The sequence below is a fragment of the Cupressus sempervirens genome, chromosome 11, assembly GCF_028749045.1.
Source record: "Cupressus sempervirens isolate cs-2001-9-10 chromosome 11, ASM2874904v1, whole genome shotgun sequence".
Lineage (NCBI taxonomy): Eukaryota > Viridiplantae > Streptophyta > Pinopsida > Cupressales > Cupressaceae > Cupressus > Cupressus sempervirens.
The window spans coordinates 13,386,195-13,401,245 of record NC_143128.1 but is presented as its reverse complement, the minus strand read 5'-3'; the positions used below and the strand labels follow the sequence as shown (position 1 = coordinate 13,401,245).

The 15,051-nt window shown below is 31.2% G+C and overlaps 1 protein-coding gene across 1 annotated transcript; it reads left to right on the top strand.

Moving 5' to 3' along the window:
• Positions 1-9,602: 9,602 nt before the first annotated feature.
• On the top strand, positions 9,603-13,281 carry LOC149527993 (mechanosensitive ion channel protein 6-like). Its single transcript, XM_089807975.1, has 7 exons — positions 9,603-9,902; positions 10,206-10,762; positions 11,386-11,509; positions 11,739-12,032; positions 12,174-12,376; positions 12,664-12,907; positions 13,273-13,281. Exons 1-7 carry the CDS (start codon positions 9,603-9,605, stop codon positions 13,279-13,281), a joined length of 1,731 nt encoding a protein of 576 aa, XP_089664101.1.
• Positions 13,282-15,051: the final 1,770 nt, after the last annotated feature.

The window sequence follows — 15,051 nt, the reverse complement described above, 5'->3', positions numbered from 1 at the left end:
GAAATGTTATACTTGGATCTTGTGTATGGATTGACATAATAATTCTCAATAAAATCATTTCTGCCTACGCTCACAATGAATATTGCTTTATTCAAAATTTTGTTGGCCTCTTCAATTCCTGCTATTTTCTCCAACTTTGTTTTGTACTCCTTGAAGAACTCAACTTCCTTCCACATGGGTATTACAGACTAGCAATTGCAAAGACAATAATAAAGAGAGTTAATTATAGATTCTCTGCATGCAAATAGTAATATTTATCATTTTGAGAGACCTCCTTAATGTGAAAGTGCAAAAAGAGGAAAATATCATGAAATATATACTCCAAGTGGCTTTTCAATAGGGAGGGACCTTAAATTTTATACTACAATAGTAGTAGATTTTATAGCCAACTATCTTATTGCATGCTAACTATTTTATATGATGATTTCAACAAAGAGCTTTCAAAATTTTAGGTTTTAACCATGGGATATATAATTAAGTTTCTAACATCCTTCTTTCAGAGATAAAAATAGCAAGCACTGGTTTTATCTTTGTTAAAGCAAATTGGCGAACCGTCTTACTTTCATGGTGGCTTGGAAGTTGCTGGTGGGTGGCCAAATTAGAGTGTCTTTGATAGTTCAAGAATTTGGTAGGCGAATTAATAATGGTAATTGTTTGCAATTTTTTATAATTATATATTTTACAATTTTTTTAATTTAAATAAATAATTTGTTGTAGAGAAATATATTAGTATAAAATTATGATTTAGTCAAATTATCTTTATAGAAAATTTTATATTCAAAATATTTTAACAAGAATAAAAAATGTAGTAGTAGATGGGTTCAATGTTGTTTTTAGATTTGACCTTGTAAGATTTTAAATCTTTATATAAGTGTTGCATTCTATGAACTATCATCATCATGTTGAAGAGTAGTAGATAGATTTTAGATCAACTAATTATATAGTATGGGTCATGTCAACTATTATCATGATGTTAAATAAAAGTAGAGGAGTTTTATATCAGTTATAGTTCCTACGAACTATTATTAAGATGTTCAACAAAAGTAGAAGAATTTTTAATCAACAAATTATATGCTATAGGTCCTACGAACTATGCTAATTATACTATTATAGGTCTTATCAACTATTATCATGATATTAAATAGTAGTAGAATAATTTAGATCAGCTCATTATACATCATGAAGCAATTTAAATTAACGTCATCAAATTTAAATTTAGATAATCCATACAAAATTTAATAATAAATATGTGCTATAAATAAATATACTATTATAAAATTATATTTTAATTAAAATATTTTTGCATAAATCTAATACTTTAAAGAAACTCTTTAATAAAAACATGAGTTTTTTTCTTTTTAAATAGAAACTTGGTTTAAAACCAATCCATTATATAGTTTATCAAACATCCAAGTTTAGATAAATAAGCATAGATACATATGTGCAATTATAATTGATTTATATATTTATAATGCATGATACATTAATTTTTATTAACAATTAGTAATCTTTTTAATAGATAGATCATTTTTAATATATAAAATTTAAGATTATACTATTTTTCATGTTAGATTGTTAAAATTCAGATATGCTCTCAAATAATTGATATTAGAAAACCTTTTAATTTGTTTTGATTTATTCACTATATGGAGTAGGAAGAGTTGTGGTAATTTAGTTTTTAGGGAATTCTATTATTATTTGTCAGTTTGATACTGACCATTTTTAATTCTTACATTATAGATATCAAAAAAAAATTAACTATGGATGCTCAACAAAATAATTCTGAAAACACTATCAGAAGCCCGCTTCTTGTAGATGACTCGGTGCAATCAAATCAAATTGTTCAAACTTATTTGAATAGATTGGGAACAATCATTTTCGAGTCTTGTAAAAAAATTACAGATGAAATTCATACTGCGAGCTTTCATGTTCAAGGCGTCCAAGATTCTCAAATCTTACAGATGTGACAATAAACAAAGGAAATTCATGAGGCATGGAAGAAATCATTTGGGTTCTTTGAATTTATGAAAGACATCCGCTATGATGAAGAGCACATGGATGGCGAAAACAACCTTTTCCTCACTAATGAATTCCACATGTTTTTGCATCACTATAATGAAATCTAGGAGTTGTATTATTTGACATTATCATTTTTTTATAAATTTGTATGTTTGATTTATCAATTTTGACAAATGTATGTTATTTTTCCTTTCTCTTAAACAAATTTAGTATTATACATACATGACTATTTGGTATTTAGTATATTTGTAGATCTTCTCTTATCACACAAAAAGTTCCTTCTATATGTATGTGTGAATTGTTCAAATATTAATTAGAAATGAATAAATATCTATCTTATCTGAAACATAATGCCACTAAATTTATGTGATATTTTAAAGCAATTTTATAAAAAAATAGTTTACTAGATCTACTATTTTTTTTAAATGTTTGGTTACAAATTTATTTCATAGAATTGAATATATCAAGTATGAATTTCCAATCGAATCAAGAAAGAAGACAATACGAAATGGAGCAATGAAGAGAATACCAAAGAGAATACCATAGAGAGTATCATAGACAATGATGAGAACAAATGACACAAGCTGAAAGAGAAGAAGAAAGAAGAAGGAACAATGAAGTCCAACGACTAAATTATGCTAGAAGAAGGGCATAATTGCCATTACAAGAATTGGAATTACAAAATAGGGATAGAATTACTTGTCAACGAACATCTGATGAAGTATCTCATTTTCAAACACAAGGGAGATGTATGAAGTTGATTTTGAATCAAGTGAGAGGTACAATCAAGCATTACCTGCATTTGTTGAAATGAGTCACTAGAATGAAAATTCAAGAACAATAGAGTGTGTTCCTAAAACACCTCATCCTACAAACCAAAATAGGATAAATTTAGGTGGACAAGGCAATATAGAAAATATACAAAACCTAACCCAATTTCTTCAGGATAATTTCTATAGATTCCAAATGAAGTTTCAACAACAAATGGATAGCTTGAGAATGCCACATATGTGTTATATTTGTCAAGAATTTTATCTATGAATGAAAGTGTTATGTATGCGAAAAGGTCCATTATGCAATAGATGTTGACAAGAAAAGGGAAACAATAGATTTTCTACTTTAAATAATATGGATCTAGGGACACAACTTAAGGAGTTTGCGAACTTGACCCAAGTTGAGGAAATGCTAATTACACGTGTCAGCCCCATACTTCAAGTTACACATGCAACAGGTGGTCAATATAAATATAAAGGGCATACAATAAGTTTCGCACAAAATACAGAACATGTTTCCAATATATTGCCACACACAATAAGACAATTTTCCAATTATTATTGTTAGATGAAGACATCAATGTGGAACAAGCTATAACTTTATTGTGAATAGTGGTCGTGTCTACAAAGCACTCAAATACAAAGTAGAGCATGATAAATTTTATTCAGATGTCCAAATTAATGAAAATGCTCTCAATGATCTACCTAGAAATGCAGATGAAAATATCTTTGCTAGATTAAAGATAGTCAATATGGAACTTGATTCAAATGCAAATGAGATTATTTTTGTTGGCCCAGTCATGGAGTCAGATGGAGGAAATATAATAGATCATACAACATCAATGGCTTCAAGACCACCTAATGCCCAAAAAGAAATGGAACTTATTCGTGCATGGGTCAATAACCCTGATGTGAATCCAACATCATTGATAGATTGGCCAAGTATAGATGTCTCTCCAATTAATGAATATGTCACATTAGGATTATTTGATATGGCATTTCCAACACTGTTTCTTGATGGAAATTGTGATTGGCTAGAGCCACGGTTGTGGCAAGTTTATCTTCACGAATTTTTGAAACATCTGATGCATTATAAGGATCATCGTTTTGGAAAACATCCCAAATTTAGATATTTTGTGTTGAACATGATAGTGAGACATCGTGCACAAAACTCATCATTGGTGTTTGTGAAAAGAAGCTTTAAAGACATGCCCATTACCATCCATGAGTTGCAACAACATATGGAAAACACACCCCACTCCAATCTAGCAAATAAATTGATGCGATTTGGGACATCATTAAGGGGAACACGGTCTTATTAGACTAAATCTTGTGTAGAATTGACATATTTGCTTCATCAAATTGGTACTCCTACAATATTTTTCACATTAAGTGCAATAGATATGTATTGACCTAATTTTCATGCACTTATGCCAGGAATAATGCCAACTAATCCACAAGAAGCTCAAAATTGGAGAAGACAAAATATTATTGACTATCCTCACATAGTCATACACTATATGCACTTAAGACACTCAATGTTTAGAAAAGAGTTCTAGAAAAGCGAATGAATGTTACAGACTTTTGGTGTAGATATGAATGGCAACATAGGGGGTCCCCACATGTACATGGATTCATATGGATCAAAGGAGCACCTGATGTGGATAAAATTGATTGGTCAAATGAGGAGGAAAGAAGAAGTGCTGAAAGATATTTTCACTCCATTGTTCATGCATGGAACCCTAGAAATGATCCTCATCAATGAAATATATAAGCATGTTAATAAATATTTATATATATATTCATGTAATGTAATATTAATTAGTGTACTTATTTTTTCTTACCTTGAATTGTGGGCACTTATCAATTTTCAACAACATCCATGTCTCAAAAAGATAAGACAACTTGTAGAGGTAGATTTGGATTGTGAATATGAAGAAATATTAAATAGCGTGGATCGACACATAATATGTAAGGAGGGTGCATGCCTATGAAAAAAAGGGAAAGATGGTTTGTAGGTAATTATTTCATCCCAATGAATATTTATTAGATATATATAATAATAACTACAAAATGACAGGGTTTAATATAATATTTCTGACATGGATTGTAGGTATAATGCTCCTTGGCCATTAAACCTAGGGGGATCAAAATTATATGAAGACATGGAAATAGGGGAAAAAAAAATTGAACCAATGAGAAATGATGATAGAGTCAATTCACATAATCGCCACATACTACAATTATGAAGAGCAAATATAGATTGGCAAATTTTTCTTTCCAAACATGCTATGATAAAATCTATAGCCAAGTATGTAGAAAAAGTAGAGAAAAGCTCAGAAATGTACCACCAAATGTTTATGCATCTATCCAATATGAAAAATCCAGATGATTTAGCAATACAAGCATATACGAGGCTTCTAACTCAGACAATTGTAGAAAGAGACATTGGTGCTCAAGAAACTTGTCATATGTTATTAGAGCTTCCATTGGTGGAGTGTAGTAGAATATTTGTTAATCAAAATGTCTCACTTGAGATGTTCAAACCTGTAGCTCTAAATAATGAAAATGAAAATGATGAAGAGAACAATGAAGAACAAATAAAATCTTTCATTGATGGTTATAAAAAAAGGCCATTATGTATGCAAGGTGTTGCATTAATTGATGCAGCTAGATCATGGATATATAATCCTAAGAGAAAAAGAGACAACAAATGGGAGCCTAGGGAAAAATTTGCAATTGTCAGTGTATTTCCTAGGTTTGTATATATCCCTTCATGTCAGTTAGGTAAATGGATTGAGTTTTTTTTATTAGAGTTACTTCTCTACAAGCCATTCTGTGATATTGAATAGGATATTGGTCATGATGATGCCTCTATTATACAAATTTGGGAGACATTCAATTACAACCCTTGGCATGTTCAATGTACAATATCTGCAAAAAATGTTGAAAACCTAAATGATTCTGAAATTGAAGACAATCAAGATGTTCATAGAAATACTATAGAACATGAATGGGAGATTATATCTAGGTTGCACTAGGGTAAAAATATACAGTGCTCAGAAATAGACATGTTGGGAAGAAGAGACATTGATAGACAAACAAATTGGTCTATTGATTATCAAGGAGAAAAGTACACTGCCAGAGCAATCAATTTCATAAGTAACATGAAGAATCATGGGTGCCTTATCTACAATGAAATTCCTCAATGCATAAACTACATGACCTTTGGTGAGAAACAAAAATGGTAGTCAACATAATCATGACACACTACCACATAAATCAAAATGCAAAACCATTGTTTATGATAATTCAAGGAACAACAGGAACAAGAAAATCATATCTAATTGGTGCCATTAGTCAATCTCTTCAAAATGCAGCAATGTCGTCCCATTCTCCACTTCTATTACTTGCACCAATAGGAGTTGCAACATTCAATATAGGATCTTCTACAATTCATTCAAAATTGAAGATACCAATAAGAGATTTTTCTTAACTGGAAGGAGCAAGACTCACAAGTTTTCAAGAAGAAATGTCACATATAAAATATATTTTGATTGATGAAATGAGCTTCATTGGTCAAAACATGTTGGAAAATATAGATTCATGATTGTGCCAAGCATTCCCACAATTTGCACATATAAGCTTTGGAGGTAAAGATTCTATTTTTGTATCATGAATAGCTAACTCATGTGTGAAATGTACTATATTTGAATCAAATTTATGAATTAATACATAGTTTTTAAAATAATTATTTCTCTCAATTGTATTTCAGGTGTATCTATAATATTGGTGTGACATTTGGGCCAGTTGCCTCTTGTCAATGATAGAGCAGCATATGATAGTAATAAGTGCTCAAAGTTGCTATGACAAGAATTCAAGACTATTATCACATTAGATAAGATATTTAGACAAGATGGGGAAGATATTGAACAACAAAGATTTTGACAACTTTTGACGAATCTAAGAGATGCAAACCCACAAATTGATGATTGAAGGTTGATAATGTAACGGACCCTTATTAGTATAGATGTTGCAACAAATTTTTAATTTGATAATGATGTTCATTTGTTCTCAACAAATGAAAATGTTCATGCTCATAATAAAAAAAATGCTACATTCATTGAAGCATCCTATTGCACGTTGTGTTGCATCAAAAGTAGGTACTATTACTATAATAGATGACTATTCAAATGACGAGCTTGATCTGGAGTTGTTAATCTATAAGGATTCAAGGGTCCTGCTAACTTCAAATCTATGGATAGAGGCTGGTCTTGTAAATGGGGCTCTTGGATACATTCAAAAAATTGTCTACAAGCAAGGCAGTGCTCCGCCTGAGCCTCCAACATATGTGACGGTTGAGTTTGATGGTTATTAAGGACTACCATTCAAAGATCATAATCCAAAGATAATTCCAATACCACCAATATACAAAGGTAGAACACTTCAAGTGCCATTGAGGTTGGAATGAGCATTGACTATTCACAAATCTTAGGGATTGACTCTTCCCAAAGCAAAAATTGATATAGGACCAAGAGAAAGAGCAAGATTGACATTTGTGGTTGTTTCATGTGTAAAAGCTCTCTAGTGTTTGAGAATAATGCCTCCTTTCACATATGATCGTTATGAGAAAATGAAAAAGGGTAGACAAATTTTGAAGCGCAAGGATGAAGAAAATAGACTTAAGCACCTTGAATATAGTTAATGTAATATGTTATTCTTAAATGTTATGTTTGTAAAAGTCTTTTTGGACACATTAGTATTTTGTTTGTAACACTTCCTACTATATTCCGTGTTTTAAAATGTCTCTATCATACAATGATAAATGATAAAAAAAAATTCTTCATTTTAATTTATTCTATTTTTAGAAACCCTATCTTTTTTTATGATATTTCATTTTTATAGATCTTAATTAATTGTAGTGATGTATTAAATAATAATTAAATCTTAACTAATTGTACTAATGTTTTTTAAGTAATAATTGTACTAATTCATTCAGTAATATTAGTTTATGTTTACAAATTATATTTACTTTTGTGTCAATGACTCTTAATCTTTTATGACAATATTATGGATAACTTTTCTTTATTTAAACTATTAAATAAAAGATTCATTATATACTTTCAAAGAAAAAATCAATCAATATAATTTACTTATTCTAATTATCCTCCAATATTAATTTAATTTTGTTTCATACTTTTAAAATTATTGAGCTTAACTTTATTTCTATTGACTTTATTTGGTCTATATTTAAGTATCAGTGCTAGATTGAATTTGTGTGTTCTATATTTTTTGATTATATCTTATAACGGTTTTATATTTTTTTTTATTGATATTTGTTTAAAATTTTGTAGCATATCATTTCAGCTATAGATTCTTCTATTGGAGAGTCAAATATCATTTTTACGAGTCTTGCTGCTTCTGTCACCTCAAATAATTTCGTTGAGACTGATTTAGATAAATGTAAACAAATAATCTAGGAATAATGCTCACATATAATCAAAGCTTTGGAGAACGTTGCATTGTCAATTGATATTGTTGATGAACTAGAAATAATGGAAATGACAGATGTTGCCAAAGTTATGCATGATACATCTGCAAAAACAAATGCATTTCCATAAATGATGAAAGAAGTCTACCGCGATCATTGCTCTAATAAAGGTCGCAACACCATCCTTATCACTGAGGAATATGTGATGCAGCTACATCATTATGGAGAAATGTTCTTTTTTTAGTTTCTTCTCATATTTCCTATATTTCATCTGAATACTTCTACTTCGGCTTATATTTCCTATTTCATCTATGTAAGTGTTATGAACAACATGATGAATAATTTATTTTCACTATTCAACTCATGAACACGTACTTTTTTCCATCTATGTGAGTTTTATGAACAACAAAATAAATAAATAAATTCAACTCTTCAAATGATGTTTAAAGGTACACTTACGATATTTGATGTTACATTTTCTATGCATAATCATCAACACTAATAATAATATTTATAAAATTGATGCTGACATTGATATGTATACTATGTATAAAAGTTATGCTCTCATTGATATGTTAGATGCCATATTATCTATGTAGAATCATCAAAACTAATAATAAAATGTATAGAATTATAAAATTGATACTGACCCTTTAAAAAATTAACATGTTTATTAAGTCGTTCAAAATTAATTATTCAAATGCATTATGTCAAATTTTATTTTAATATTTATTAATAATTAAAATATTAAGTCTAATAATTAAATAAATTTAGTAAATGAAAATAATATTTTTAAAAATAAAAAATAATAATAAAATAAATAAAAAATATATATTTAAACAAATAACATTATTAATTGTGCTTATTAATTGTGCACCACGTCTGCTAATAGCTTATATATATTTTTATATATATAAAAGTCGAAAGTTATCATTCTTGAAATACCTATTTTCATAATCTAACTAACTGCAATAGGCACCTCTCGAAAAGGATAACTCTCAGCTTGTATATATATATATATATATATAAAAGCTAGTATAATATCAAATAGAAATTCTTATCATGCCACGTTAACGACCAAATGTCATTTTGTTCTCATTATTTCTTTCTAGTGCAATGCTTGCATTGGACTGTAATTTGGGTTTTGGGAAGGGAGGGAAGGCGAATGGTTTTTGATTCGAACGGATTGTGGACTGGAATGGAAAGTGAAAAGGTTTTTCATAGCTTATATAGCGTGTCACGGATACAATGTTTCATAGTTTATTCACTGTCTCAAGGATACGATTTCTTTAGTTCATGCAATGGAAAAATCTACGAGAATGGCTGAAAGGAATCTGAACAAATCTCCCTCAGCTGCAGCTGATGTCGAAGAAAAATATGGCCCCATCAAAGAAGGGGAGTTTCCTCCAAATTACAAGCACTCCGAATTTGACAAATGGCTTTTTCTGGAATGTGCAGCTTTATTGGCTCTTATAGCAGGATTGCTTTCAAGTCTCATAGTCGGGCCTCTGAAGAAACGTTACATTTGGGGGTTAGAGTCATGGAAGTGGTTTTTGATGGCTCTGCTTGTTTTCTGCGGGAGACTCGTTTCTGACTGGATAATTCGTGGGGGGGTTTACGTAATCGAGAGAAATTTCATTTTGAGGAAGAGGGTCCTCTACTTTGTCTATGGAGTGAGGAGTAGTGCGAAGAATTGCCTCTGGTTCGGCTTAGTTTTGCTCGCATGGTATCTCATATTTGATAAAAGGTTAGTAACCGTTCCACACTCTCGTTTTTCATAATTGTTCCTCTCAATGGAAATGCATTTTCATAATTGTTATTGTTGTTGAGGATAGGGTTTTTCTTCTTATTCATCTGCAAATTCCTCTTTATATTTGTGATCTCTTTTACATTCTAATATTTTGGTAAATTTTTGGTATCAGTTAGAGCGAGCTACCGAGAACAAAAACCTGTTGGATAACATAGGGAAATTTCTACTTTGTCTTCTGTGCGCCTCATTTCTATGGCTATTCAAGACACTATTGGTGAAGATTTTGGCTTTGAATTTTCATGTGAAAACATATTTTGATAGAATTCAGGAGCCCATATTCCATCAATATGTGCTTGAAACTATATCTCCGCCCCCAATGATGGAAATCCATCAATCCTCCGCTCTAGCAGATAAAAATAATACGAACAATGCAGGACAAGTAGAAATTCAAATAGATACTCCTGATAACAGGAATAATGGTAGGGCAGGGCACAAAGAGGAAGGGGGCACCAATGGGATAACTATCAAACAACTGCAGAAGCTGAATCAGAGGAATGTCTCTGCTTGGAAAATGAAGAGATGGATCCGAAATATCAGGCATTCAGGAATCGCTAACATAATTGAGAGGTCTTTGAATTACCATAAACATAATCCAAAGATCGATAGTGAACGTCAAGCAGCAATTAAGGCAAAGAGGATATTTGAAAATGTTGCTAAGCGTGGAACAGAGTATGCATCCACTGACTTGTTCTTTGAAGTAATACCTTTACCTCACATAAGCTTTGTCATATAATGAGGTACCGTATTAAGCTTTGTTTTTGTTATTCAAGAATTAGAAAGCTAATATTTAATAGTCCATAGATAATGCCAATTCTAGTCTCTGGTGGATTGTTCCAAAAAAAATTTGTAGCACACAATATTATTGGCAGTTTATTTATGTCTTAACAGAACGCCGTTGCCATTTAAACTGGCATCCTCACACAATAAGATCCACAAGCACTCTTGATCACCACTATGGACTGGAAATTGGTATCCCAGTTCCTAACCATACTGCAGTCTGACCATGTACCCATTCATGTGTTTGGTAACTAAACCATGAGCTAATACCAAAACGGCTCTGCTAAGCATCATGTGCAGCAGTTTGTATTGTATGATCATTTTGGTGCTAATGCCATTGTTCTCAAACATCTCACTTTTACAAAAGCACCAAGGAAAAAGCATGAACCTACTAGCATAAATAGGACCAGAGAATATCAGTAAAATCCACAGCTCATGGTTCATTTACTTCTGGGAAAATGAATATGTTTCAGAATTTTTTTTTCTTAGTTAAATTGGAGTCCCATCTTTTGCAGTTATATTGAAGAAGATGACCTGCTGAAGTTAATGAGGAAAACAGAGGTGAGCAGAGTCTTTCCCCAATTTACAGGAGCCTCAGATACAGGAAGGATCACTGAATTGTCTCTTGCAAACTGGATGGTATGCTATTTCAAATCAGTTCCATACTGCTTTTAAATATCACTCCCAACATATAGCTAGATGTAGTTTTGTTCGGAACGTTGTGCTTATTGCATGTTCTTTTGACCTAATTTTGTTGTTTTATTCTGACGAAAGCAGCACAAAATAAGTTAAACTAGGCAATACGGATTATCTAGTTCTATTAGCTCTTTCTTGGGACATACTGACTAATGTATCTTTTTTGTGGCAGATGAATGTTTTTGAAGAAAGTAAATTACTTTCTCCGTCTCTTAATGACTCCAAAACTGCAGTTAAACAGCTACAGAGGCTCATCAATGCAGTTGTGGTTATAATCATAGTAATGTTCTCTTTGGTACTTCTGGGCATTGCCAGCACCCATGCTATTGTTATAATATTAACTTCCCTTCTGCTTGTGGCTTTCATGTTTGGAAATACCTGCAAAATAATCTTTGAAGCCATTGTGTTTGTATTTATCACGCATCCATTTGACGTGGGTGATCGGTGTATTGTTGATGGAGTTCAGGTAAAAGTCATCCTTCTCACCTTTCACAAATGGCTGAAATGATTGAAGATTCACCTATGAACAAAAAAAGAAAAAGTAGAAAATGTAACAGATTGGTTTTTTAATACAACTGTACAACTAATTGATATTTGAATAGTACAGATGGTTGTGGAAGAAATGAACATCCTCACAACAGTGTTTCTGTTGAGTGATAACGAGAAAGTATACTACCCAAACTCAGTATTATCTACGAAACCAATCATTAACTATCGTAGGAGTCTAGATATGGGAGAGAGTGTTGACTTCTTTGTGGATGCTACTACTACTGTGGAAAAAATTGCTGCACTTAAGGAGAGAATAAGAAGGTCCTTTTATATGTGATTTTTTTTTAGCAATGGTATAATACGAGGCATAGTTACACATAAATCTGCAAACACCCTTACATAAGAAATACTTGATTGGGTTAATCACATAAAGTTTCTAGAAATTTATTCTTAAATCTCAGCAACAAGAGAATCATAAACAAACTCTTCTAGGTCCGTTGATCCACTTTGGCCTAAAGGCCAGTAAGGTTAGGTTAGCTTATCTTATTTATAAAATAGGTATTTCCTTGATTTGTATGAATATTTAAGCACTGTGTTTGTTTATGCAGCTATATTGAAAGCAAGCATCATCATTGGCACCCAGATTATAATTTGTTTACTAGGGAGATTGAGAACACTAATAGGATGAGAATGGGCCTTTGCCTCAGACATACAATGAATTATCAGAACATAAGTGAGAGATCAAATAGAAGATCTACATTGCTACTGAAAATGAAGGATATGCTTGAGGAACTTCAAATTGAATATCAAATTTTTCCTGAAGAAATGCTCGTTAAGTTTGCTGGGTCTACTGTAAGATGAGATCCTCATTCATTTCTAATGAGTTGAGGTAAATAAAGAATAACAATTTTTATTGGAAGTGTTTATCTTTCTTTGTTTTGTTTTAATGACTGTTTCAATACTTATCTTGGAATCTGCATTGGTAATTATAATGACAAATTCTTTTGGATTGTGTTTTGCAAGTAACAAAGCTCCATTGCTTTGTGAACAAGGTACATGTTTCTAATATTAAAACTGTAGGATTGAGCATCCTTGCAGCATGGTCGGAACGATTAAGAAGCAACAGCTCCTTAGTGAGGGAGATTATTTTGATAAAAGACATGTTCCCTTCAACATAATTTCAGAGACATCTATTTCTTGTGTTTTTTGTGTTGCAGCTTTACTGAAGGCAGCAATATATCCTCATTGAAGTCCTCGAGCCATAAGTCAGTAGTAATGACTGCGTACACATACAATTTTGTACAAAACAAAGAAATCATGTTCATCCTTTAATAAATATAATGCCAACAGAAAAGGCATGGAGAAGTTCATGAAAGTCATGCAAGTGCAAATCAGTTTTCTTGTCAACTTGTTATTACCACTTTGCATCCAATTTTCAGATTGGACTATAGTAGGGAGATAATTAAGTACTTGAAAAAAATAGGAGGTCCATTTGACATTATTGCAGGTCATATTGATCCAAATATGGATCAAGTATTGAACCAGTTTTTGATAAATCAAAATAGAACTATAACTCATTCTTTTGTAGTTTGGGCTACAACCTACCCATCTATACATTTAAAAGGAACATCATTCTTTTATCCACACGACAAAATCACTATACAACTTCAATGTCCTTCCATTTATGATCTCAAGCTGAAAGAACCTCTCTTTTAAAGAACTACAATTAATATACGATAGGTACCGACAACTTTTTGAAGAAAAACTGAATCGCTTTGAAGAGTTATGGAGTTATATGCTTCATATGTGGGTTTAAATGTGATAATATGCCAATTTTGTGACAACATACAATTAGAATAGGTTTCTAGGTTTAGTATGTATGTTCCTTGAAAAATAAATATTTGGCTTTTAAGAGCCTTTTTTTTTCTATTTTGTTATTGACTATTTATAATTAATATATTACTAGGCTTATAGCCTATTTGTTTAAAAATAAATTACTCTCTCTAAAGTAGCATAAGGAGCTTTGCTATCTAGATTTTTTTTTCTTGTAGATCTTCAAGCTTTTAATAGAAAAGTAACAAGAATCCATCCTAATTGTTGCCCCCTTTATATTATTTCCAACCAATACTTATGTAGGTCTTCTTTATCTACTTTTATTATTCAAATCTATGATTCTCTCATTGGGATTGTGATCCCTCTATTCCCCTTACTTGTTTCAATACATTCATTCCTCATTGATACTTTATTGTATCCTTCAAAATTTAGAACATTAAATATATCATGCTAATGTTCTTTCATAGGAAAAATAATGTGTTTTCTCTTTGTGAAGGGCACTGACCTTAGTTTTTGCCTTTATAGGCAACCTCTACAATTCCTACTTGTGATGCAATGTTGGTAGATGTAAAAGAATGTGATTCATATCATCTTGTGGTTGTAGTATGATGTTAAGTAATGTAAAGGTATTTTAGATCTTAGGTTTTGTGTTCCCATTTGGTCTACAACAAAAATTTTGTTCTTATGAGTATCAACCTATATACAAAGATAGTGTATCAATTTATATAAATGTTTTGCATTCCTACACATTCAATGGATTTGGTGATATGAATCTTTCTTTATCACTTTGTCAATTTTAGGTGATGTTATGTTGGGCATTTGTAAGTATCCTAGAGGTTTGCATCATTTTTGGAGTATTAATTTTAATGTGCATTAACAGTTCTATTTTTGTGAGTTGAATCGAGTTGTTTAAATCTGTATGGTAAAATCCTAGGTAGCTCCTAAAATTGGCAACTACATGCAAACTTCAAATGCTTGTATATATATTTTCCTTCATTTTTTCATTTGGATAAAAACTAAAGACTATCTTAATTAATTCAAACACCTTGATCATGATAGCGACCTCATAAATGCATTGCCATGGACTAATTTTGACATGAAATATAAATCCACATAAAGGAACGAAACATAATCTACCAAAAATAAATTCAAAATGTCTCAAA

Coding starts and splice junctions, on each gene's coding strand:
- LOC149527993 (XM_089807975.1), top strand. CDS start 9,603: ATGGCTGAAAGGAATCTGAACAAATCTCCCTCAGCTGCAGCTGATGTC. Junction 10,763..11,385: donor GTTGCTAAGCGTGGAACAGA/GTATGCATCCAC, acceptor CATCTTTTGCAG/TTATATTGAAGAAGATGACC. Junction 12,033..12,173: donor GTATTGTTGATGGAGTTCAG/GTAAAAGTCATC, acceptor TGAATAGTACAG/ATGGTTGTGGAAGAAATGAA.